Source organism: Neopelma chrysocephalum, unplaced genomic scaffold, assembly GCF_003984885.1.
Source record: "Neopelma chrysocephalum unplaced genomic scaffold, ASM398488v2 Primary Assembly neopelma1_66, whole genome shotgun sequence".
NCBI lineage: Eukaryota > Metazoa > Chordata > Aves > Passeriformes > Pipridae > Neopelma > Neopelma chrysocephalum.
The window spans coordinates 13,377,224-13,402,536 of record NW_020897725.1 but is presented as its reverse complement, the minus strand read 5'-3'; the positions used below and the strand labels follow the sequence as shown (position 1 = coordinate 13,402,536).

The 25,313-nt window shown below is 38.5% G+C and overlaps 1 protein-coding gene across 8 annotated transcripts in view; it reads left to right on the top strand.

The window, feature by feature from the left end:
• Positions 1-25,313, top strand: part of TRAPPC9 (trafficking protein particle complex 9) — a 459,142-nt gene that overhangs the window by 245,235 nt on the left and 188,594 nt on the right. Inside the window, exon 22 of one of the 8 annotated variants that reach the window (XM_027684417.1) lies at positions 17,521-17,540. The exons of the other annotated variants lie outside the window; for them this stretch is intronic. Within the exon in view, the coding sequence (XP_027540218.1) occupies positions 17,521-17,525 (5 nt within the window). The 3' untranslated portion in view covers positions 17,526-17,540. Of the gene's footprint in view, positions 1-17,520; positions 17,541-25,313 lie in introns of those variants that run through there. 8 annotated transcript variants of the gene reach the window in all.

The following is a 25,313-nucleotide window of genomic DNA, read 5'->3' as shown; positions in this document are numbered from 1 at the left end:
TTAGAAAAGAATTCAGGTGAGATCTGTCCTGGTTTAAGTATCATGAAAGTTTTTTTACAAAGCCATCCATCAATTGTTTTTGAGTTACTTTCTAACTTCTTTAAACAGTATCTTTCGTAGTGGCTGGAGTTTGGTTTTCTTTTTTTTTTTGGTCAAAATGTTTGGTGTGTCATGCTCAGTTTTTGGGGCAGTTGTTGGATGTTGCTGCTTGGAATGATGTGCAGTGTAGCATGTGAAGGATTGCAGAGATGATTTAATTTTGGTATCAAATAACCATCCTATTCTGACCAATATTAGTGTTTCTGCACTCAGAAAAATTTTTTACAATACTGGAAACCTTTACAGAACTGTCAGCGTTTTAAACACTGTGTGTGTAGTGTGTGTGGCTGCTTGACAGTGTGGACAAATAGGATGGTTATCTTGGCAGAGTTTCCCTTCAGAACTGAAGGTTAACAGCCACCTTGTACAGCTGGGGCATGAACGTGTGCTTTGAAACTGGGTCTTGCCAGAGGTATCTTTAATGGGTTTATGTTCAACCATTTGTTTCCTATCAGAGCCTTTCTCAGCTGTGAGATTGATCTCTTGAGAGGTGATTATTCCTCTACACCTGCGTTTTACCTTGCTCAGGAGGCTTGGCACAAAGTCTGGCCTTTCTCTGACAGGCAGTGTGAAAAATAGGGGGATTTTTCAGGCATTAAAAAAGTGTATTTTTCTCCTCTCCAGGTTTGAAGTTTCACCACAGTCAGAGAGTGTAGTTCCACTCTCAGATTCATTCCAGCATCATCACCAGTTAGGGACATGACAACACAACGTGTGTACAAAGTTCTCTGGCAATGTCTGCAAAAACAGTTTGAAGACTTTGTAAAAAATCTGAAATTTCCCAAGTATGGATGATATCAGCTTTAGATCACTGTACTGTACTGTCTGGCTTCCCTATTCCTGAATTTATGCACTAGAGTTGTGACATCAGTGGCATGTCCTCTGCTTTCAATTACATCCTTTTTCGGTACAGGAGAGTGGATTTCCCCACACTGCTGCATGATCCTCACATCTGAAAGTGGGATATATAGAGAATTGGGATGGTTCTTACTGAACATGCTAAGCTGTGAAGCTGCAGCACTGCATATCAAGAGGGAAAGCAAAAACAAAAAAAGAACAAAATAATAATTAAAACAAAATCTACCTTTTTCATTTTTTTGGAGTGAAGCCATAGTAATAAGATTTTCACTTTGGAATGGGAGTCCAAGAAATCAGCACTATTAAGGGAAATTTTAGCTTTCATAATTAGACTGGGAGATGCATAGGTTGGTAACAACATGTGTGTGCTGTTTTGTTTAAATGCTTAAAATGATGTTACCTGGAGTAAGCATCAGTAGAAGTAAAACAAAGTCCTAGGGAGTCAAGGGATGAAGCCAGAGTGTGGGAGCTTGTTCAGTCTCTTGCTGTTTTATTTGTGCTGGTTTTAAGAGGCACTGAATAAAGTGCTTGTCCCGGTTCCCAAAGCAAATAGCAAAATCTTCTTGCTCATAAAATATAAATAAATTATAAATCTTATTGTGCTCATCCTGGTGGATGTTTCATTATATTATGTGTTCATCTATTTTTCATTATTTACCTTAAATTTGTCAGTGTTTGCACTCCTAGGAAATGTGTGTTGTTGCAAGGGGAAAAAAAGAAAAAAAAAAACTTTTCAAATGTTGATGGCAATAGAAATGGATGAGATATACATTAATAATAGAAATGGTTTTTATTCATTGGTTTCAGACCACTGATGTGTTTTACTGAGGATTTTGGTCAAGGAAATGGATAGTTTGAAGTTAAGCAATGTTGCCATGGGCTCTGATTAAGCAGAGAGATTTGGAAACACAAAGCAGGTGGCTTTTGTGCACATTAATTCAGTCTTTCCTAAGCTGCAGAGCAGCTCCTTCGCTTGGGGGCTCTCTGACAAGGTGAGATGGAAGAGGGTGGCTGTGAGGGCCCCTGGTTTGGAGGTAAGTGTCAAATACAACCACAGTTTTAAAAATTGCAGGAAAAAAATCATCTCCATTTGTCAGTGCGGGGTGTCAGAGAGAAAGCAGTGAAATCTGCATATGCCCTGGCAGTTTGCACAGCACAGAAAAAGGGATTATTGCAGAATACACTGTGTTCTTTGCATCCTGAGTTGTCAGAAAGGGACAAGATAAAGAAATCCTGTTTTCATGATGAAGCAGCACAGTCAGTTCTTAACATTCTAATAAAACCCATATATCCAGGAAAGGCTCAGAGGAGTTTTTTTGCAGTGCTCCAGCCATGCAGACCTGTTGCAAATTGTGTCATTTGTGTGAAGGGTGATGTCACTTAGAGAAAACAGTATTTACTTTCTTCTTTGAAAATCAACTTTCAAAGACCTAGAAGGAGAGAGTATAATTTCAACTTGTTTTCTGAAGTGTGAATTTGTAACATTATTTTTAATCATGAAAAATTTCAGGAGATGACCTTTTACAGTCAAACAATGCTGGTGGATGCTTTTCTGTGGTGGTACAATTTTTTTCTGGGGAAACACAAAATTCTGGAAATTTTTCAGGTCATTTAGTAATCTCAACTCCTGAACTAAGAGTGCACTTGTTTGCTCTGCAGGTTTGGAAGTCATCGGATATCCTGGGTCAACTGGCTTGTGTAGACAAAAAGAAGATAAAGTTGATGTTCTATAATGTTTAAATCTGATGGTCTATTTATGAGTATTTATAGTTTGTAGTATACCCACATAGTCTCAGGTGGAATAATCCCTCAGTGATTTGAAGGATGCTGAACCAGTGACTTGAAACTGTCATTTATTGGTGGGATGAGAGAACACTTAATACATGGTTTTTAGTTTCCAAGTGTTCATTAGCATCATGAATTCCTCCTGGGGAGGAAAACCAGGAAATATTGACTTGAGAATATGTCACAAGGTGGAAAAACAGTTTGGAGCTAGAAATGTGAAATATAATGGGATACTGTGGATGGTACTTTGTGTTTAGTGCACATGAAAATATCATTATCAACTTGCTGTTGCATGTTGAGGGAAGAAATCTCTGGTCTGCAAATGGCATCTCATACCTTGGCAGAAAGGTCAGCATCAATCACTGTGGAAGGGAAGTTATCAATCCAAAGTTCTGTAAAGTTTCTTTCCCAGATTTGAGCAGAATATTGGCAAGCACGACCTCACTCTGAAGCTGTGCTTTCAGAAAAATGTGCCTGCTTATTGTAGGCTGCTGTTGTAATGAGCAGTTGGAGCATTTTCTTTAGGACTGCTTCAAAAACTGTCCAAATTGCATTTATTTATTAAAATAACTTATCTTAGAGAATTTATTTTGAACTATTTATCATAGTTCATGGCAATAGGTGTTTAAATAAATGGGATTTTATCATAATGAAATGGCAAATTAAATGCAAATTAGATCTTTAAAAAAATTAAAAAGGGAGATATAGTTGCAGTAAAATTCACTGATAATAAATACTTAAAAAAAAAGCCCCCCAAATGACTAGACAAGATGTATCACTGATAACTAACAGAAGGTATCTAGTTAGTGCTAATTTCAGCACAGCTAATTTCTGCTGCTGAAAGAAGAAGAAAAGTTTCAAGTCCCATATCTTGTCTCTAGTTTTTCTGTTGGTTATAAAATCTAAGCTTCAACATAGATTTAAAAATTATTTTTTCTGATGTTGATATTTTAATTTTTTAAAAATGAGACAGGAAGAGTTTTTTCTCCTTTACTCTTTAAAAATATTAATTTTCTTTTTCATTTGATACTTGAGTGAAAGAATTAAACTGAACACAAAAGTTGCTATGGACTGTCAGATGATGTCAGACCTGAACCAACTCTGGTGTCTCCCATTTCAGGTTCAGTCACTTTAGAAAACAAAACAAAACTCCCATAACAACTTTCATTTGCATTAGTGTAAAGTTATCTTTGTTTATCTAACAATATGCCAGAGTGCTCTGCACAAGTGATGCCGAGGTGTATCCTCAGGCCCATGTTGTAAGATCATGTGGGAGCAGAGTTGTGGTGGGCATGACTTTGGGAAGAAATGCAGATGTGAAGTGGGACAAAGCTGCAGATTTAGTTCAGCCGCTGGTCTTGTCAGTAAGAGGTGCAGGACTCTTAGGAACTGTGAGGAGCAAACCTCTTACCATTAGACATAGCTATTGGGAGCCAAATTAAAAGCTGTGTTTAAAGCATGGAATTGAAAGTATTTTTTAATTAAAATTAAAGTATGGAAATGAAAGAGTTTTTTAACATTAAAATACACTTAACATGCAAAAAAAATACAGTATATATTTTATTAAAATTCTGTAGACACAAACATAAGCCAAATTTTTTAGGCCAGTTTTTTCCTCCCAAGTTCATGACTTGCTATTACTCATCCAGATTGACTGTTCTGGTGGGGATGTGAGAGATGCTCCATGCTTTCTCCTTAATCAGGCATGAAGAGAAAGGGAGGAGAACAGATGAGACTTGGGGATGCATTTTTCCCTGCCTAGAACCTCCTGCAGCCTTGCCAGATCTCTCCCTGAGGGTCATCTTTCTCCTGTCTGCTGCAGACTCTGACCCACGTCTTCATAATGCACATTTTTGTCATTCGTTCCCAATCACCACAGCTGTGATAAGAAAGGCAGCATGGTCTGCTGTGGAGTTGGATGAGCTTAAATTAAAAAAGACAAAAAAGAAAAAAGAAAAAGAAAAAAAAGAAAAGAGGAAAACAAAGAGGAAGATTTAGCTAATTTTAAGGAAAGATACCAACTCTACATCTGTTTTTTGGGAAGATGTCAATCAGATTTGACCAAGAATGGAAGGTGACATTTTGGAGATATAGGGAGCTTGATTTCTTTTTTCCTTGATAGGAATGGAGAGAGGTACATGAAAACTAAAATGTTGGATGTAGTAGCTAAAAAGTGGCTTCTTCTTTTATTTAGCTTAGTATGAGAATTGGTAAACTTTCTCTGCTTTGTAACATTCGTTTTTCAAGAAGCTCTTCAGAATATTACACTTTTAACTCTACAAATTTTGTCAAATTTGGTTGAAATAATGAAAAGTATTTAAAAAAAAGTTACTAGAAAGGGACAAGTTAATATGGAGATGGTGTGATTGACTAAACCTTGTTTAATTATGAAACCTGATACACTTGAGCAAATCTGAGCCAGATACATAGAGATTTTTGCCTTTTTTTCTCAGCAAGCAGTGCTATCAAACTCAAACTTAGCTGGATTGCTCCATGTTTTCCCCCAACCAATCAATTAGCAGAACATTAATTTTTTATAAATGTCACACTGTTATAAAATTGCTTTTTGTCAGTTGATTTTCCCCTGGAACTAATTTTTATAGCACAGGGAGAAGTACTGAAGTGTATAATTTTTTGGATCTGAACAAGATTTGTTACAGAAGGGATAATAACCGTATACTTTAAACCAGATGGGATGTCACTTATTTTCTTTGGGCCTGCTTTCTTTCACGACAAAACATTTGATGAAAAATACTATTGTTTATCAATAAAGTCTTTCTTCCCAACCATCTTGATGAGATTCATCATCACATATAAGAATTAAATCTCAATCACAGGTTGTCCTAAGCAAGTACTGAGTAATAAAATTATTTCTTTCTTGCTAATCCAAGGCAGGATTGTTGGTAAAGGTTTAATGGTCTTGCAGTTAAACTGTTGCTACTTCTATTTTGCTGCAATTTTTGCTTTGGGTAGAGGAAGAATTGGGAGCAGAAAGATGTCTAAAGATGGGCCATTAGGGTTGACCTCTGAATTTTGTATCAAACTTGTCAAGTTTCCCTGATAAAGTTTTAACCCCTGAGATTCTGGATAATGTATTTGGGATTTTGTTGTGATTACAGTGAAATATGCTGATCTTCTTGAAATTTCGTTTGAATATTTGTGAATTTTTCCGGGTGTAAGGTGAAGATGTTAAGGGCTACTGCTGTGCTCTTAGGCACTCTGGAATAAGCATGGAAAAGACACAACTGGGGACCACTATTCCCTGCTTTTCACAGACTTCCTCTGTCCTCCCCATGCAGTGGGAAGTGTGGTGTTGAACAGCCTTCCATCAGAAACTCTTATCTTTAAGATACACTTTCATAGCACCTTACTTATTGTTCACTAACAAATCCCTTAGGTTTTCTTTCCTTTTGGGTTTGAGAACTCCACTGGGTGAGCTGTGTTAAAGGATACCCATGCTTGTGATGTGAAAGCATAAAAATTTCTGTTTGCTCAGCTCTTAAAAGTGTGAATTCTATTTTACAAAAGCAGGACAAAATGCTTTTCTTCTCACTTTCATTTGAATTCCCGTCTCAGGAAGGAGTCTGCATTTTCTAAAATCTCTGTGCTTTTTAAAATCCCCGCACTTCTATGAAGCTCTGCTCATAGAGAGAGTGTGTGTGTACAGCAAGTTCTTATAATTCTGCAATAACATTCCCCATTTCTTCTTAATGTTCTTATGCTAATTTTTCTCTACAGTGAATGTAGAGCTGCTCTCACCTAGGGAATCCCAGGTTTTGAACTAGGATATGTCTACCTGTTTGCTGCACTCCTGCTTCTCATTCTCTTTGATTTTCTGTTTCAAACCACCCAGCTAAAAGACATTTGATACTCTACTAAGAATATGATTAAAATGTGACATTAAAAAGAAATAATAATTCAAGAATACTTAGCAGCTGTCCTGGTGTATATTTGCTTTCAGATACGGTAGCTGTGTTTTGCTGTTGTTAGTTTAGAAATATAAATCTCTATCTTTTTATATAATGCTTTCTTTAGGTATGGTGTATCCTTTTCATTTTTTATGACACCCTTATCAACCTGAGGTTTTTTTGAGGGTACATAATTGAAAAAGAGGGCTGCTAACTGCGCAGTCAGCCAGTTTAATCTACAGTCATTGGCAGACAAGAAACCTTGACTCGCAAAAATATCAATGTTCCTACAAAGCCATTTGTTACTGTCTTTTGGAAAGAGTCTCATGTGGCACAGCCACAAAGCTCTGCACAAAAGGAGGCATAAACCAGAAACCTACCAAGAATGAGCACTGCACTCATACTTTAAAGTGGTCAACAGCCTGTTTCCCATGATTGAGTTGTAAAGAATATGATGTGTGTCATTTTTCTGCTCTTTCAAACAGCCAAATTTTCTGGGTGCAGTTGTTTGACACTTCTAGTGAATTTTGTGTGTGCTGCTCATCTAACTGAGGGTCATACAGGTTTTGATATATTGGTATGTCCACCTCATCACTTGGAACTATTATACAGAGTAAAACTGTTGGTATCCTTTTGAATTAAAAAATCAAAGGCATTAATACCCTCAAGCAAGAGAATAAAGTTCAATGAGTAGGAAGTAATTGAAAAGGAAGCTCTGGTTTTCCAGGAGGAAGTGGTGATCCGTAAGATGATGTATTTTGGGGAGTTTAGTAAGGTTTTTGACATTCCTTCTCATAGCACTTTAAGCTGAAGACACACAATTTAGATTTTCTGTACAGCAAATGCAGAACTCCTTGGAAAACCACCTATGGAAAAGCTGGGAGTGGTTCTTTGTGAGACTGAAAGGACATAGTGAATGTGTGAAATAACACATTGTTATTAGATTTGCAGGTGTAAGGAAGCTGGTAGAGAAACTTGGAGAACTGGACTGAAAAATATAAGAATTCTCATAGCAATGAGAACAAGCTGCTGACTTTAGGTGGGAGCACTTTGTTGATTCTCTGTTGTGCCTTTCCAATAGGGTACAGACTATAGAGAACTCAGACTATAGTCGTGGTTATGGTTAGACATCTGCACAGCATGGTCTGAGGAGAATGAGAGAATCTGGGGTTTTTTAACTTGACAGAAGACCAGGAGGTACATAACAACTCTCTAATATGTTACTTCTTGTACTGATTTTGACTGGGATACAGTTAATTTTCTTCTTAGTGGCTTGTGTGGTGCTATGGTTTGTATTTGTGATGAAAACAGTGTTGATAACCACAACATCTCTGTTGTAAAAAAGAAGGACAAAAATAACAGATTGTTTGTTTTTCTGGTTAAAACAATGTTGAAGTAAAGTTCTAGGGAAAGAGGTTTATGCAGTGTATCTGAAAAAAAAAATAAATCGCAAAGTTATGGAAGGGTTTGTCTTGGGAGGCTGTGGTGGATTAACCATGGAAGCCTCTGAGATCCAACCAGACAGAAATGTCGCACAAATTATTAGGTGTAGCAGGATGCTCTTGTGGGAAAAGGAGATGGAGCAGATGTCTTCTCCAGGATCAAGATCTTCTGATTTTCCTGACAGCCTCTCAAGGTTGCTGAACGTGGTACACCAGAAGTGTATGTGATCATCCATCCTCACCATTTTAATTGGTGGGTGTGTGTTCAGGCATATAAACTTGTCAAGCCATATCCTCCATTGTTGATGAGTGGATAAATTAGCTCTTTATTTTTACATTTATGAGACTATAAAGGCTTCCCTCACCCATCAAAACAGAAACTTGCACATTTACTAATGGGTTATAGGAAGCAAATGAAGCTTGAATTCAGTTCTTTTCATTTTGACAACTGTTATTGGTATGAAGTGTAGTGGAAACATCCTGTTGTTAGGCTTTTAGGTATTTGCTATCCTTTTTCCATCCTTTCATTTACAAGGATGAAATAATTGACCCTGTATCCTTACAGGGCTGACTGGGAATTACTGGCTGCAGTTATGTTGTATTGAACAGGTAGCACTGTGCCTTTGAGAACAAATGAATGTGTGTCTTCAGTGAACATAGAGGATGGGCTGGTTAAATGTTCTCTTAAAGATTTTTTGGTACTTAATAACCTTCTGATTTCACAAATATGGACTGAAAAAAAACTTTGTGAATGGTGAACAGTGATAAATTCAAAGGAAATGAAGCAGAAAATATACATTAATATAACTACTGCTGAGTTTGGGTTCTCATGGCAAGTATAGAATATTTTTCTTTACAGTCCTACAGCTAAGCCCCAACATACTTGCAAAAAGAACATGCTTTCTGGTGTAGTAATTAGAATTATTTTAGTGTTATTACTATTTCCTTTAGTTGGATCTGATAAGCACATAAGTTAAAACAACTTAATGCTTGTTATTATCTCAGATATGAATATCCTTTGAAGAGAGTTTGAGGATCACTACTAAACATAAGTAAACCTTGCAGAGCTCCCAGGGCAGAGCCACAGCATCATAGCAAGTTACTGACTTTTTTTTCCCTTCTTTTTTTGGTTGCAACTAGGGTCAAATTTCTGTCAATTTAACAAAACTGAGTTTCGTATCAGTTGTATTGCAGCTAAATTTTGGTGAGAAGTTTACATGAGTTCTATGATTGGCAGAGTGAAGGATTTGACCTGCAGAATTTGAGACATCATAAAAACCACTTCTTCCTGACAATAACTTGACACTTCTCCCTCCTCTTTACACATTTGTAAGCTGTGCCCCATCCTACTACTCTGGTGCATGGATCTTGTTTGTCTAATCAGAATTTGTACATAATTATTTTTAGTTATTAATTTAGGGAGTTATATGAAGAATGGGTTTTCCTGGATAAGAAGGGTTATTGACAGCTGTCAGCAAAGAGTTTTGCTAAATTCACTATGAAGAAACTCTAACATAGTCACCTGGCAAGGAATAATCTAAAATTAAAAGCCTGAAGATTTTCACTGGAAGCATTAAATTGCCTTTTGCCATTCCATTACACCAGAATTATCACACATCTTTCGTTTTGACTCATTACAAACTTTCCATGTTGTTGACTGGCAGTTTAATACCAGCAAGTTCCCTTGCTCCAAGTTCATCATGCCCTCTCTGGTTTTTTTTCTCTCTTGCTCCTAAATACTCATCCTTCACCTTTCCATCTCTCCTCAACTTACTGTTGTACTCTGCATTTCCTTCTTTCCATGCTGTTCCTGTTTGAGTGTTAAGGTGCACAACACAGGAGAAGAGGTGGGTACATCCCGTGCTGTTGTGGGTGCCTTGCTGCAGTATTTGAGGGATGTGTCACTCTTGGTGCCCTCTCTCCCTTGCTCCCTGGGACAGTGACCTATGCCAGGTTATTTTCCTGAGAAGTGTTTACTTTGCTGTTGAAACAACCCAGTCCATACTGGATAACATGTTGGTAGTTGTCTGCTGAAGCTTCATTTCCCATCTTCTTGCCATGCCCTTCCTTTCACTTAAAGTCTGCCTGCTCTCTTAAATCCTTGCGTAGTTTTGCAAACAGATTTATGGTTGAAATTACATTATTAGTACGGTACCTAACACAAAGCCTCTGGGTGGCACCACAACATGAATAATGATAATTATAATGAGTCGAGTCAGCCATTAAATCACTTCATCTTCAGATCTTGGCTACGTGTGGAAGCCTTTTTTTATTTCTAGAGCTGACTTCTTCCAAATCTAAAATTCATTACTCTGTGCATTTTTCATCTCCACAGACATGCTGGTGCTCAGAGAAAACTGGGCTGCAAAAAGAGACCGAAAAAGCTTTAATTAAAAAGCAAATAGCATTTTTCAGCAGGGAAAAGAGGTGGTGAGATCTCCCCCAGGCTTTTCTTACTATAAAAAGATCCTTCTATTTTTGTTTCACTTGCCTTTTAAAATCCACCACCTACCTTGTTTATTCATCCCCATTTGGAGTTTACTGATCCAGATGTACAAGAGGTGTTCAAAATGAGCAGCTGTGCTGTGGCAGCCTTAAGGGGTATATGACTTCCTTGAGTAAAAACAAAATTGCAGGCTCTGCACATTACTTGTGGAGCTACTCAGCCGGGGGGAGGAAGCTCTAATAGTGTCAGTGCCTTTTATATTCAGTATTTAATTACTCAGTGTGCAAAGATGGATTACTTTTGGCAATAAGTAGAACAGGTAGAACATGGGGGGTTTATTTTTTTTTTAATTATTTTTCAGAGCAGACCAGGCTGATTAAAGGAGAATAAGTGAAATGCTGTGGTTATCATCTCATTTCAATTTTCAAAGTTTCATTTAGGATGGTGTGGGTTATCAACCCTACTATTGATATTTTGGGGGAGAGTTTGGAAATTTAGCATACATATCTTTTACACTATTGTTCACTTTGTGGTGTTTAGGACATGGTTTGATGGTGGATCTGGCAGTGTTATGTTAATAGTTGATCTTAGGGGTCTTTTCCAACCTTCGTGATTCTGTCATTGTATGAATAAGTAATGTACTTATCACATTTCCAAACTTGGCAGAGTTGGCTGAGTTATAGTACAACTGCTTTGAAAGCTTTTTTTATGCAGTTTACTCTTTTGCATTCAAAATCAAAGCAATGAAAGCCTGTTACAATTTATTAGCTATTTGATGACCAGTTGGAAATGAAACGTGATCCTTCTTTGTACTTCACAAGAGCATATCTTGCTCTGTTATATTTAGCTGTAATTGGCATCTTTATTGGCAGTCTTAAGAAAATGAAATGGTGAGGTGGGTCCTGGGAGCTGATTAGACCCTCTTAATTACTGAATATTTGTGCTCCTTGGAGACAGTCGACTGTAGCTGTGGTGAAAGGGAACTTTACTCTGCTGCTCCTTTACAAAATCAGGAACTAACCGTGCTGAGCTTTCAGTCCACCATCCTTCATATGAGTAAAAACCAAGAATCATTTTCTTGAAACCATTTTAGTTTCCATTTGATTGTTGGGCAATGTATTTCTAAGAGCTTCATCAGGTGCTGCATATTTCCATGTAATGGAACATCTCACCCATCCCATGGTGTGGTTTCAGCTTCTCAGAGATGAAATCCTGGTTTTACTTTAGATGGTAAGAATTTGGGTTTTGGATGACAACAAGGATTTCACCTTTGATGTCACATGTTAAGATGCCCAAGCCATCAGCTTATGTAATGAAAGTTTCCTGGTTTTAGGGAATAAGATATCTTTAGTATTTTTCTTAATTGACATTTAAAACTGTTACAGTCTCATACTGTTTTTTTCTGAAATTGTGGTTTATGAAATTCAGAAGTGACATATAAATATTGACTCTAAAGTGACTGCAAGGTATGGCTCGATTTTTCTGAAAACTATAGTACTTTTCAAATAATGTTTGGGATTTTGAGGGTTTTTTCATAAATAGGCACAATGTGGTTGCTGTGGAGATTTCTGCTCTCTCGGTAAATGTTTAAAATGTCTCTGTGCACTGTCTCTCTTGAGATAAGATTTGACTTTTGAAATGTGCCTCTTTATGGTTACTTCGAAATGGAGAATTTGCACTTCCAGCATTTTTCAAGTGGCATGGACTTTACTTATGAAACATGTCTTTTTGAATAGCATAAACTCCAATCAATCAATCAGTTGATCAATCTCTTATGCACCAGGGCTTTTCTTCACCCTCGTAATTAAGAACTGGCTTGGTCCTTATCATCAGAATATGCAGTTAGAGAAACCTGCAGCTGGAGGTGATTTGACAGCCTATTTTTTTATTTTATTTTTGGTTTAGCTCATGAATTTTGATAATCACATATAAGAGACCTTTTTGTTAGGACGTGGATGTAAGGTATCAATCCTTCCAAACAGTGTCTTCATAAATGGCTATTTTGAATTTATAAGTATAAACCCATGAGAGTTAGCAAGTCATGTAAACTTCTACCATAAAATATATGCATACAACTTTAGGGCTTGTGGTTTAAAATCTTTTTGTAATATAAAAATTTTTGAAATCACCAATTTTGTCATAGAATTTTAGGTGCTTTTTAAGTCTTCGAAGAGTCCTTGCCTTGTCTGGTGTACCTGAGTGCCTCTTCCTCGAGTCTTTTAATACATGATTTTTAGTGGTTTCACTGAAATTTAATGTTCTCTTATTGAAGACTGCTGATAAAATGAACTCTGAAACTGTATGATGAACAGTGTTGAAACAAGTAACTGTTCAAGTTGGAAACTTTGCTCAGAATTATAGAAATGGATAACGTATACTTCAGAAAGGTCTTTCCCTTATCTATGTTACAAGTTGACCTTTTTCTTATAAAAATAAACTGGTACTGGATGTATTCAACAAAAATGTGATTTTTGTGTCTAGAAATAAGTTTGCTGTGTTACTAGATGGAGATATTTCTACTTTAACTCTTAAACACTTATTGGAATTCTTTTACAGTGAATTTGAACCTAAAAGCCCATGTCAGCTTGAATCATCAGATGGAGGCTTTGGGTCTGCCTCTGATATTCCTCATTTATATTCTCTTGGCTTTCAAAAGTTTTTCTCATCTTGTAGTTTTAAGCAGACTATTCTACATATGCTTTGATTTTTTCATTGTCCCTTTGCTTCTAGATTTTTAGGCAGTGTCTACCACCTTTGTTACATCAAGCTTCTTGCCTTTTTTCCCTGCGGAGCCACATTGTTTTTATTTCTCCTCAGGCCAGGCTGATGCCTATTTTCCTTGTGACATTCAGGTCCCCTGAGAAGATTTATTTCCATTATGACGCCCACAAAACTGTAGAAAAATTATAATGGTGCGTTTTAAAGGCATTTATTTATTTTAAAGGCATTTACTAAAAAAGAGAGCATCTCCACACTGCCTGTTTTATTTACGGATGTACCCTTTTTTCCTAATTCCCTTCAGGTTTTAAATTCCTAAATTTGTGTATTGGTTGCAGGAAAAGAAGCAAATAATGGGAATTTGAGTGTTCTCCAAGTAACTGTCTTTTAATTGTCATCTTTCTGAAGTAGTTGCCTACACATTACCTACAAATTGTTCAAGTGTCTAAACTCAACTGCAACAGTAGATACCATCCCCAAGATCTCCTTAGAAGAGTGCTGGCAGATCTATTAGGCACTAGCAGTAGTACTGTAAGATTTGGAAAATGATACTTTAAAACGAGCCTGTATAATTTAAATATTATTAAAGGAAAAGAGGGAAAAAGATAAAGTGTCAGCAGAAGTTAATAATGTGTAAGGTATCCATGTTATTAAATATGTATCATGGGTTTAAAATTTTCTTGGAAGTTGTCACAATGGAAGTACCAAGCACCGGAATTTTATATCAGTGGTTAAAAAAAAGTGGTTTTTACTTGTTGGGAACAGTGATCTCAGCCTCTCACAGGCTTCAGCTGTTAGACTTGGAGACTAATAACAGCATTTCTTCCCAGTGATGAATGACCACTTAGATTTTCCTTTCAGTTAAAATTACTTTCGTGTAAAATACGGTAGATTTTAAATTGGGAGAGGAAACTATTTATCCAGCTCTTGCTATTTGTTGTATTTCTCCTTTAATATTGCATGGAAAAATGATCCCCTTTACACAGAAACAGATTGTAAACATTACACAATTTGGTATCGTAAACTATATTTCTGCCCTTAAATATTCTCTTGGGAAAGAAGTGACCGTCTGAAGTTCTCCAGGAGCGGGAAGATATATCTGTGATATCAGAGGTTCAGTAAATTGAATAGGAAAGGAAAGGGATTGCACAGCACTGGAGTACTTAAACTAGGAGCAGGGACAATACAATGTGATCCTTCCCATATTTTCATGATCAGGGCTTACATTCCCAGCTTCTGGGAACAAGCAGGTTCAGGATTTTGCCATCTTCAGCTACAATGGATTGATAGCTGCTCATGGTGTTATGCAGCACAGATGAGCCTGAGCTCTTTTTGAGCTTCTGTACTCATGGCCCCTATAGCCTCCTGTGGTGGGACAGTCCCACAGCTCAGCTGTGCTGTCTGAAATGTATTTTCTAGGGTTTGCTTTACATTTGTCACTCGATAACTTCATTTGTGTCCTGGTTGTGTCATGAGGAACTGTGAAAGAATTGCTCCCTCATCATCTTTATTTTATAATTCATGATTTTATACATCTGTATCAGATCCTATTTTACCAGCTATAGAATCAAAATGCTTGACTTTTTGTCATGTTAAAAGTGCCATGTTTCTATTTTTTTCCTTTTTTTTTTCCTTTTCCTTTTTGTCATATTGTTTGGGGTTTTTTTGTTGTTGTTCTACTCTCTTTGAGATGGCCTTTCCTACTGTGCTGGGCATAGGGGCACACCATGGATTCCATGCAGCAGCAAGTGTGTTTTCTCTCTACCTTTCAACCCCATTCTTTATTAATGTTCTACATGCTGTTTTCTTTTGTGTTGTCTGCTGAACCTTTGTATTTCCTGTAGTTCTCACAGAGCTGTCGACCCCATAGCTGAGGTTGCTTTGTGGAGTGGTGATGACTAACTAAGAACCTGTCAGTGCTTACCTTGTACTTCAGACCTGCCTGCTTCCCTCTGCATTTCAGCTGCTGTTTTGTCACCCCGTCACTTGGGTGGTTTATTGTGGTGGGTTTGACCCTGGCTGGACACCAGGTGCCCACCAAAACTGCTCTGTCATTCTCCTCAGCTGGACAGGGGAGAGAAAATACAACAAAAGGCTTATGGGTCCAGATAAGGACAGGGAGAGATCACTCACCAAAACAGGGCAAAGCAGGCTTGACTGGGGGAAAAAAAAATAATTTGTTACCAATCAAATCAGACTAGAACAATAAGAAATAAAAAATAAATCTTAAAACACCTTCCCCTCACCCCTCCCTTCTTCTCAGGCTTACCTTCACTCCCAGTTTCTCTACCTCGTCCCCTCCAGCAGCACAGTGGGACAGGGAATGGGGCCTGTGGTCAGTTCATCACATGTTGTCTCTGTTACTCCTTTCTCCTCAGGGAGAGGAGCCCTTCCCCTGCTCCAGTGTGGGCTCCTTCCCATGGGAGACAGCCCTCCATGAAATTCTCCAACACGAGTCCTTCGCACAGGCTACAGTTCTTCATGAACTGCTCCAGTGCGGGTCCCTTCCACAGAATCAATCCTTCAGGAACAGGCTGCTCCAGCCTTCAGGAACAGGCTGCTCCAGCCTGGGTCTCCTGCAGGTCCACCTGGATCCTCCACAGGATGCAGGGGAGTCTCTGCCCCGCTGTGTTCCTCCATGGGCTACAGGGACACAGCTGCCCCACCATGAGCTGCACCACAGGCTGCAGGGGAATCTCTGCTCCAGCACCTGGAGCACCTCCTGCCCCTCCTTCCCTGACCTGGGTATCTGCAGGGCTGATTGCCTCACATATTCTCCCTCCTTTCTCCACTGCTTTTGTTATGCTGCAGGGTTTGTTCTACTTGAATACATTATCCCAGAGGCTCTTCCAGTGTCTCTGTTGGGCTCAGCCTTGGCCAGCAGCGAGTCCATCCTGGAGCCAGTTGGCATTGGCTCTGTTGGACACAAGGGAAGCTTCTGGCAGCTTCTCACAGAAGCCACCCCTGTAGCCCCCTTTGCTACCAAAACCTTGCCACGCAAGACCAATAGAGCCTTCAGACCTATGTGCCTTCCTTTGCATTTCAGCTGCCATTTCATCACCCCATCATGGTGGTTTATGCAAGGCCACATTTTTTTTTGCAGCAAACTTTTGATTTTGATTATTTGGAATAATTTTCTATTGTCAGCAAAATTCATCCCTGTGCTAGTCCATCATTTTTGAGATCATGTGCTAATATTTTCAAGTGCACAGGTCTCCTGTCTTCCTGCTGTGTAAAACTGGTAAGAGAGCTGTAATTTTAGAATACTGTGGATTCTCCTGCAGTATCCGAATGTGTCTCTCTTTTGAAGCTTTTCAGTGATCTCTATGTAAAGAATTTGGTGGTTTTCTCTTTGGTCTTCTGCACATGGCTCTCTGCACCATCACATTACAACTGAGAAAGAGCAAGGACTTGAGTGGGTGTTGAAGTAACCTCCCTTCATCTGCTCTGTGGTTTGTTTTGGTTAGAAGAGAGTGTTCAGTGCTTCCTCAGATTAGGAGAGATTTGCATCAGCTCCTCTTTTGGGATTAAATGGACATCTAAGGATGAATCATCACAAACCTTGAGATATTGCTCATAAATACAAAGTGCCTTTTTTGGGGGGGGGGGAATTTATGAAGCTGTGCAATGATTTTTTGCTGCAGCCATTAGTGTGTTGTGAATCTTTAGACAGAAAAATAGCAAGCAAAAACTATTGATCATCTGATATTCCCCATATTTAGATGCACATAAGTACAATTTCCCTTTGTTGGTTTGCTCTATGGCCCTGGTTGGGCCATCAGAATGAAGTAATGTTGACATGTTTCAGTTTTATGATCCCTTTTTTCAAAGCCAGAACTGTCTGATCAGTGCTGCTGTATTTAATACCCTTTGCTGTATTTCCTTAAATTGTAAGATAGTGTATGCTACTGTGATGGAATAAAACTCTAGACAACATAATGTATCAAAAGTTTGTATTGAAATAGTTTTTATTAGTACTCCACTGATAGATTTTAATGGCCATCATGTGAGCTGTTTACCAGATACATTGACATATTTACATTGCAGGGGTTTTATTATTTTTTTTGTAAGAGAAAGCCAAATTCTGTCAATCTGAGGAAGGTTCCTACAGAAGTGATGGCAGGCAGGGTGCCCTCGCTGGAACACTGTTGTAAGACAGACTGCTATGTGATTCTAGCACTTAAACTGCCCACATTTTAAAGTAAACCCCTCTTAGTACTTCTACAAAAACTTAATAATTGTGAGAACGTTTCTATGTTATCAGGTTGAGCTGACTACGATTCTGCAGCTGACCATGCTCTTCAGAGCCAGAGCTGTTTGTAATGTTGTAGGTTTATTTGCATTTATTTCTATCAAGCTTTGGTGGGTAACAACAAGACAGAAAGAAGGTCCAGTTTCCATACGGATTGTCCATTGAATTAGCACTCAGGCTTGCTACAAAGCTGGAGCTTGAGGCTTTGCTGGCCCAGCCTTTTTTGCTGCTGTTACCCTCCCAAGCCACAGCACAAATTCATTGAATGTAAGTTGTAGAACAAGGGGATATAGCTTCAAACTGAAAGAGGGAAGGTTTAGATTAGATATTAGGAAGAAATTCTTTCCTGTGAGAGTAGTGAGGCCCTGGCACAGGTTGCCCAGAGAAGCTGTGGCTGCCCCATCCCTGGAAGTGTTCAAGGCCAGGTTGGATGGGGCTTGGAGCAACCTGGGCTAGTGGAAGGTGTTCCCTGCCCATGGAACAAGATGGTCCTTAAGGTTCCTTGCAACCCAAATCACTCCGTGATTCTACTGTTCTGTGATAAGTTATGGTGTTCCTGCAAGTAGATGCAGGGCAGCAGTAACTCAACCTGTTATTAGCAAGCCATGATATGGTATTTATGGCAGATAATTGACCTTGTGAAGTTAAATTCAATGAATATCACAAAATTTCTGACATTTAGCTGTATGCACTGGCTTTTCTTTCATTCTATACTTTTTGTACTAGGAAGGTATGTGTGGAACCCTTGGAGACTTGGCTCATTAGTGTTAGGGGTTGAATTTATATCTTCTTGGAAGTAAAGAAAAAATAAAAAAAAAGTGTGAAATATTGTTCATGCAAACCATTGTTTTACGTGACTGGTCATTAGACAAAAATCCCCCTGGGTTTTGAAGAGTGGTACATTTCTTAGAGTTTTGGCACAGAGGAACTCCAGTGTGGAAATACAGATTTTGAAGTTTATTAAATTAATATAACACCATAGCTAAAGCTTGAGAGCTCTACTATAGTGTGAAATGGCATGGAATGTTTTATTGGCTGTACACTGAAATTGTTCAGGAAATCTGGTAGTAATCACACACCATCATGACATACTTCAGGCAAATGGCAACTGCTGTTTGTGTTTGCATCGAGGATGTATTCTGTGAGCTTCTCCTGTGTACTTGGTCCTTTCACTAACACATACTTTTGGTTTGCTAATGCATTTGGCTACTCTCGCCAGTGCTGGAGGTTGGATTGTAACAGAATTAATAAGCTTGGCAGGATTTTGGACTGATGATCTGTGAAGGTTTTGCAGAAGATAGTCTTGAATCAGGCAGGGGTTTATTCCCCAGTTGCTTCTTCCTCTTGAAATGATGCTGATTCTGTCCTTTCTCTTCTTCAAGTTGTGATCTCTCAGCTTTGAGGGGCTTTTGAAAGAAGAGTCCATGCTGGATTTGCAGGGGAGAAGCTTCAGTAATACTTCTGAACTCTACTAAGAAAAATTTAAGCAGTACACAAAACCATGAAAAGTGTTTTTATAGATTAAATAGGAAGAGAGTGCAATCATGGTGTATTTTTTAGACATTGAAATCAAGACATGTCTCATTAAAGAGGTGCAGAGACAAATTAGTGATGACACCTTTCTGACAGGGTAATGTTTGTCACTTTGTAATGAACAATTGAAAAATTTATAGCTTTTAGAGCTGTTCATTACTCTATAGGCTGAGACTTGTGAACTCCTCGTAGTGCTGCAGGTCAGACAGACGTGTTGCTGTGGATGTGATTGCTGTTACAGAAGCAGTTGGCTCTTTTTTCCCCAACCCTATTAGCAGTTCTTTTCCAGCCCTTTCACTCTTCTGTTTACTCAGTTACCGGTAGCTGAGTTGGCAGCTCTTGTTTCCCAGGGCCCAGTGCAGTATTATGTGGCTGCAGAATTTATTCTAAATTTACTTTCAAATGCTCTCAAGTCCTTTGTTTTTGTTTTGGTTTGGTGGTTTGTTTTTTTTCTCTTCTCACCAGTCTTTTTGCAGAGCTGTGGTTAACAAACCTCACTGCAGAACTCGCTGGAAGTGGTCCTGTGTTGAGAACAGCAGCAGAGAGGCAAGTGGGAATGGCCTCTACTGGATATGCCTATTACCACAAATTGAAATCACAGCTTGGAGTGATTTCCACGCTTCTGGGGGAGGTTACTCATTTCTGGTACTGCAGAATCATCCCTGCAGTGAACAGGATGGCAGGAAAGCATGTGCTTTTCTAGAAAGTAGTTTCCTAAAAATCCTTTGTCTTGCTCCAGACTGTGAGCAACGTGAACAAGGAAGGAGGGTTAGACGAGTGAAGAGGATGCTACTGTATTATCTTTACCATCCTTCAAATCACAAAACCTGAATACTGAGTTTTGCAGTAACATTCTGCAAGTATTTCCAATATAGATTGGTTTGAAAAAGAGGTCCACAGAACTTTATCAATGAAAGGTTCTTGGAGTAGGAGATGCTGGCTAATCAAAGGAGAATCTCTAAAATCCTGGTAAAAAGCCTCACTGTGATTATACCATTTGGTTGCATTGCTGTAATGTACAGCTAAGTGTTTAAAAAGTAATTTAAAGTAATAAAAGCCAGCATTTTCAAATCTATAGTTAGCTTAGTGCCTGGGTAAATAAATAATTGAAAGCCTAAATAAATAAACAGCTTTCAGTGAAGCTAAATCCCAGTGGCTTCCATAGACTCAATAGTAGTTGTGGCTAAATGCAGCTCCATGCCATTACAGGTGACTTGGACTCCTTAATTTATTAAATTCCAAACCTCAGAGAAGATTCAGCACTTAATAATGTAATTGCAGGGCTGGATGAAATTAGTTTGCACTTACATATTATTTTTTTCCCCCCTAATAAATTCAGAAATTAGTAACTACAGCATATCCAAAGACCCTCAGGAAAAAATATCCTGAGTAATAGAACTCTATAGCACAGGGTGTGCTTATTTAATTTCTGGCTTATAGTGTATTCAGCAGTGGTTTTCTCAGAATTTTCTGGGGCTTCACCACCAGACTTCAGGTAAAGAGAAGAAGATAGATATTTGAATTAGGAGAAGTATGTAAAGACTGGAGGGAGGGATTTTTCATGAATTTTATCAGGATGACTATGCATTTAGACATAGATATTAGAGCCAGCGCTTGCAGAAAGCTGCTAAATTTGCCAAGAAGCATTACCAATTAACGTCGTTAATTAACAAGAAACTGTGTTAAAATTAGTTGGGGAGGGGGGAAAGAGTGAATTGTAATTAGAAAAAGAATTCACAGCTGCTCTTTCCAGAAGTGGTGGGGAAGTTTGCAGGTCTGGCTGTTGGAAGAAGCACTGCATTGCGGCTCTGCCTTGTTCATTCATTACATTCTCGGTTTTCTAGGAAAGAGCTCTTTGGTGTTATGTATCAGGGTTTCCAAGCAATATTGACCACCCTAATCAAATCTAACTTCTGCAGGCTAACATACTAATAAAAAAAAAATGTATTTTTTTCGGAATTTCTCAGAAAGGTGAGACACTGAGCGTTTCTTGAGCATTTAATGTTCAAGAAATTATGCTGATTTTCTCCAGTTAAGGTTTTGGATCCTGCTGAGTAGAATTTACTCAAAGAAAAATGCTGCCTTCCCCAGCTTCTGTTACCCCGCATGCTGTTACTAAGCAAAGAGGAAAAATCAAGGCATTTATCTTTGCAAATTGAAATGAGTTTCAAACTAGAAATATTTGAAAGTCCCTAATGAAGTAGTGAATGTCTTACACATACTATTTTATTTTCCCAATGAAAAATGAACTGCAGTTAATTCAATAGGTTCCTGAATAGGCCTGATGTAAGCCCAGGGAATTTTCAGCTCCTTCTCAAGTATATTTATTTCAAAAATAGAATTGGGCATGTGGGTTAGGATGTGTGAAGCAAGCTTGAATCTTAGGTTAACCGTGGCACAATGAGACGCAATCAGTAGTCTGCATTACCAATGTTTTGGTGGGACAGCCACTCCTATGGTGGTATAGAGGAGATATAGTTTATCCTGTCAAAATTTGTCCTTTCTTGGCTGTTGTAATTAAACTTTTCCACAAAAGGTACCAAACTTAAGCATCCTCTTATCCCCGTGTTCTGCACACAGGGGAAAGGATTTCCTGCTATGCCCTACAGTCAGCGTTATAATAAGAACCATTCATCTTCAAGAGAAAGCAAATTCCAGCCTTGTTGTTGAGGCAGAAACTTGATCAATAGAAGGGCAAGAGACCTGGACAAACGATGGTTCCTCTAGCCAGTGCTGTTTTGACTATTGTGAGGTGATATAGTCCAGATTTAGGTGTTCAGGGCTTTCAGGTTTCCTCTCTCATGTGCAATTCATCATCAAAATTGAAGCAAATTCAAATCTTGTGCTCCATTTGCATTACTCTCTGGCCTCTCTGTTCCTATTGGAAGTGTGTTATGTGAGTAACCTAAGGATTAACAGCAGGTGTTTGTGCCAGGGGAGACCAAGGAGTGAGGATACACCAGGTTAGACAGGCTACCAATTGGTATGTTTTAAAGATGTGCTGGCTAATGTTTTGCAGGATAGTTTAGGTCACATATTGTGATAATATTTAAAGAGATGTGGCTCAGCCACCAAAGGCAGGGTCTGTGCCCTGTCAGTTATTTATAAATAACTTAGGAACTCTCTTGTAGATCTGGAGAGACAATACCTGTGAAGAGCTCTGATTACTGTACTTAAATCTTTGGTACACAAATCAAGAGTTGTCCACTGTCTCTGTGGCTCCTTTGAAGTCCACAGGTAGTGGTGAAACCAGCTTGGTGTCTTCTAAACACCTTAAATCTTAGTACTTATTGTTCTGGTTGCATTCAAGAAAGGTTAGAAGAGATAATATTTTTACGCTTTAAAAAAAAGATTTGCTATTTAGTTTAAAATAACATTTATTTGACTTTTTAATACAGTCAATACATCCTGAAAAGGTCTGTATGTACAAGCAGTTCTATTTAAGGATTATTACAATTACATTAATAGCAAGACTGGTAGGTTCAGCTTCCCATTCTCCATTAGAAATCATGATCCTTTGTTTTTGCTGACATAATTACCTCCATATGAACCAGTTCTAACAAGGCAGAATTAAGCATTCACATTATAAATGAGCAGCAGGAACAGATGGACTCAGAAAATCGTCAGGTTTCATGCAAATATCAGTAAAGGTGATTAGTAAAGCAGGAAAAGCATTTGACTCATATGTTCCTTTGTATTAATAAAGACTGCCTAACTGGAAAAGGCATGAGGCCAGTTGAAAGTCTGAAAAGTGAGATGTTCTGCTTCTGCACATTACAAAACCAAATTTTGGATTGAGAGAAGATGACACTGCCCTGAGTGGTGTCACACTGCCAGGCCCAATACGAAAATTCATAATCTTTGGTTTAATTTAAGGGCTGGAAACATTACATTTCATCCAGTGAAACAGATACTGAGCTGAGGAGCTTAACTTAGATGAAAACACTGCTGTGACTGGGTAGGATGGGGTTGGAACCCCTTTTGCCTGAGTTTCAGTTTTCTGGTTTGTGAACCTCCACTTGCAGATTCCCCTGGCCGTGAGCCTTCTTCCTGTGCCTCTCTCCTTACTCTTCCTGATGGTATCAGCTTTGCACTGGCTGTTTGGTAGTGATACTGGTGCACTCCCATATTTCTCTGTACCATGTGGCTCTGTGCCCTTTGGTAGATCTGTTTGTCCAGCAACCATCCATCAAGAGACAGAGAGGAGAGCAGCAGCAGATAGGAAGCAGCTGGAGTGTGTATATCACATGTATGGCACATGTCTGTGTATTCCTCTCCAGGATTTGTACATCATGTAGCATTTGCATGTTTCCTTGCAGGTCTCTGGACTCTCTGGGACATCAGCACACATTTGGATGTTGTTTTTGTGTGCTCTATGGGTGCTGTGGAATTGCTACCCATGGAGTTGATGTGCACATGCACTGTAGGTCTAATTTCTGGACAGCCAAGTCGAGTCTGTAGCTCAATCTTGTCTCTCAACTATCTAGAAAAATACCTCAGAATTTGTCTGAACATCATTTCCTAGCAGAGATATCTGGGAAAACCTAGTCAGTCCTTATCTAAATCAGAAGGTTAAGGCTGCCTCCCCCTTTTTCTCACATGCTCAGAGCTGCTAAGAGTCACAGCAACGCAGACATGTATTTTTTTGTGGGGGATACTCAGTGTATGTGTAAAAAGATATATTTACCCTGAAAACAGGAATGATTTCCCAGTCAGATAAAGCACTGTATGGAAAGGCATTCAATGACTTTTTTTCTTGTTTCTTATTTACTAATTAATGAACACTTGGAAGAAAATAATTCTTCACTTAAAATTCAGTTGTGAATATCAGAAATGCTCATTGCTCCAAGTAAGTCCTTGGGCAGAGTGAGGTGATACAGTAAGATTTTTGATGGAACTGACTTTTCCATTGAATGTTTTAGGTTTAACTTCCTGGAAGAAAATCTCTTGTGTCTGTCCCTGGCTTCTGTATATGTTTCGAGATCTTAATGTGGAGTCTTGTGATGAATTCAGAGAGGCCTTTGAAAAATAATACTCTGGTGTATTTGCATCCCTTGTTATCTTTTATTCACTTCATAATTCTGTACATTTACATTTACTTATTTTTTCTTTCACTTAAAAACATTTTTTTCCTCAGTATTAACAACAGATACTAAACCTTGGCTGTAACCTTGCTTTCCTTAGTTTTGCTGTAACCATTAAGACTTCTGGCCAGGACCCACTCTTGTTTTTTTTTACAGTCTGCTCTGGGAGGACAGACTTTGTCTGCTAGAACCAAAGCCTCATGCATTTCACTTAGCTCTTGATCGATTTTGTTGCTGCTCGCTCTTGGTACTGTATTGAAATTGTATTTTTATTGTTGTAAGCTCCTATGTGCTGTGGTGGTTGGCAATCTAGAAATGTGTTAAATAATATTGATTTATTCTTTTTCCCACCTGGCAAGAATCTTATTCTACTCTATCTCTAATACTATTTAAAGTATCATTTACTGGTTTTATTTTCTTTCTTATTTATGACTGAGCATCTTGCAGAGCAAGGGGCAATCACAGTGCCTGGAGATAAGTCCTGAGAGAGAGGGAGCTTATAAGAATATGCCTTTCAATTCTGGTGCTAGCTGCCTTTATGCAACAACAAGATGAGTTTGTGTGTTGTATTCTTATGACATCATTAAATAGTTGGTTTGTGTCAGAAAAATAAAAATTATTTTGCTTTTACCTGCAGTGTGTATAACCTGTGGGTGTCTTGGCAAATCAACTTTTAGAACACATCTGGGTGATTAAACTGTTGTTTCCAAAGGTAGTTTTCATTGCAGCTATTAAGGGAGCACAATGGCCATTTCAGTTATGGTAATTGTCTCTTTCTGTTGAGATTTGTCTTGAAATAAGAGTGGGAGGTCAGTTTTAAACAAAAAGGTTAATATGGTGGTTTATTGTCACCATTTATTTGTTTCACTTTTACTCTGTACAGATTTGCAAAGCTCTGAGTTGTTTCTGGCCACGAAATGTTTCTTTAATAAACAGTGCTTCAATCCCAAAGTTCACACAACTGTTGAATTGTTTCATTTTGGAGCTTCAGACCTCAAGTCAGGCTGCTATGGCACCTCCTCAGAAGCTGTGTGTGTGTGTGTGTGTGTGTGAGAGAGGAAGAGGGTGGCTGTTTTTGTTGAAAAGGTGTCTTTATTTTAAAATTCTGAACACAAACTTGCAGGAGAAATTTCCTAAGCATGGAAAAATACTAGCAGTTCTTTTTTCGATTGCAAAAGTCTGTATCTT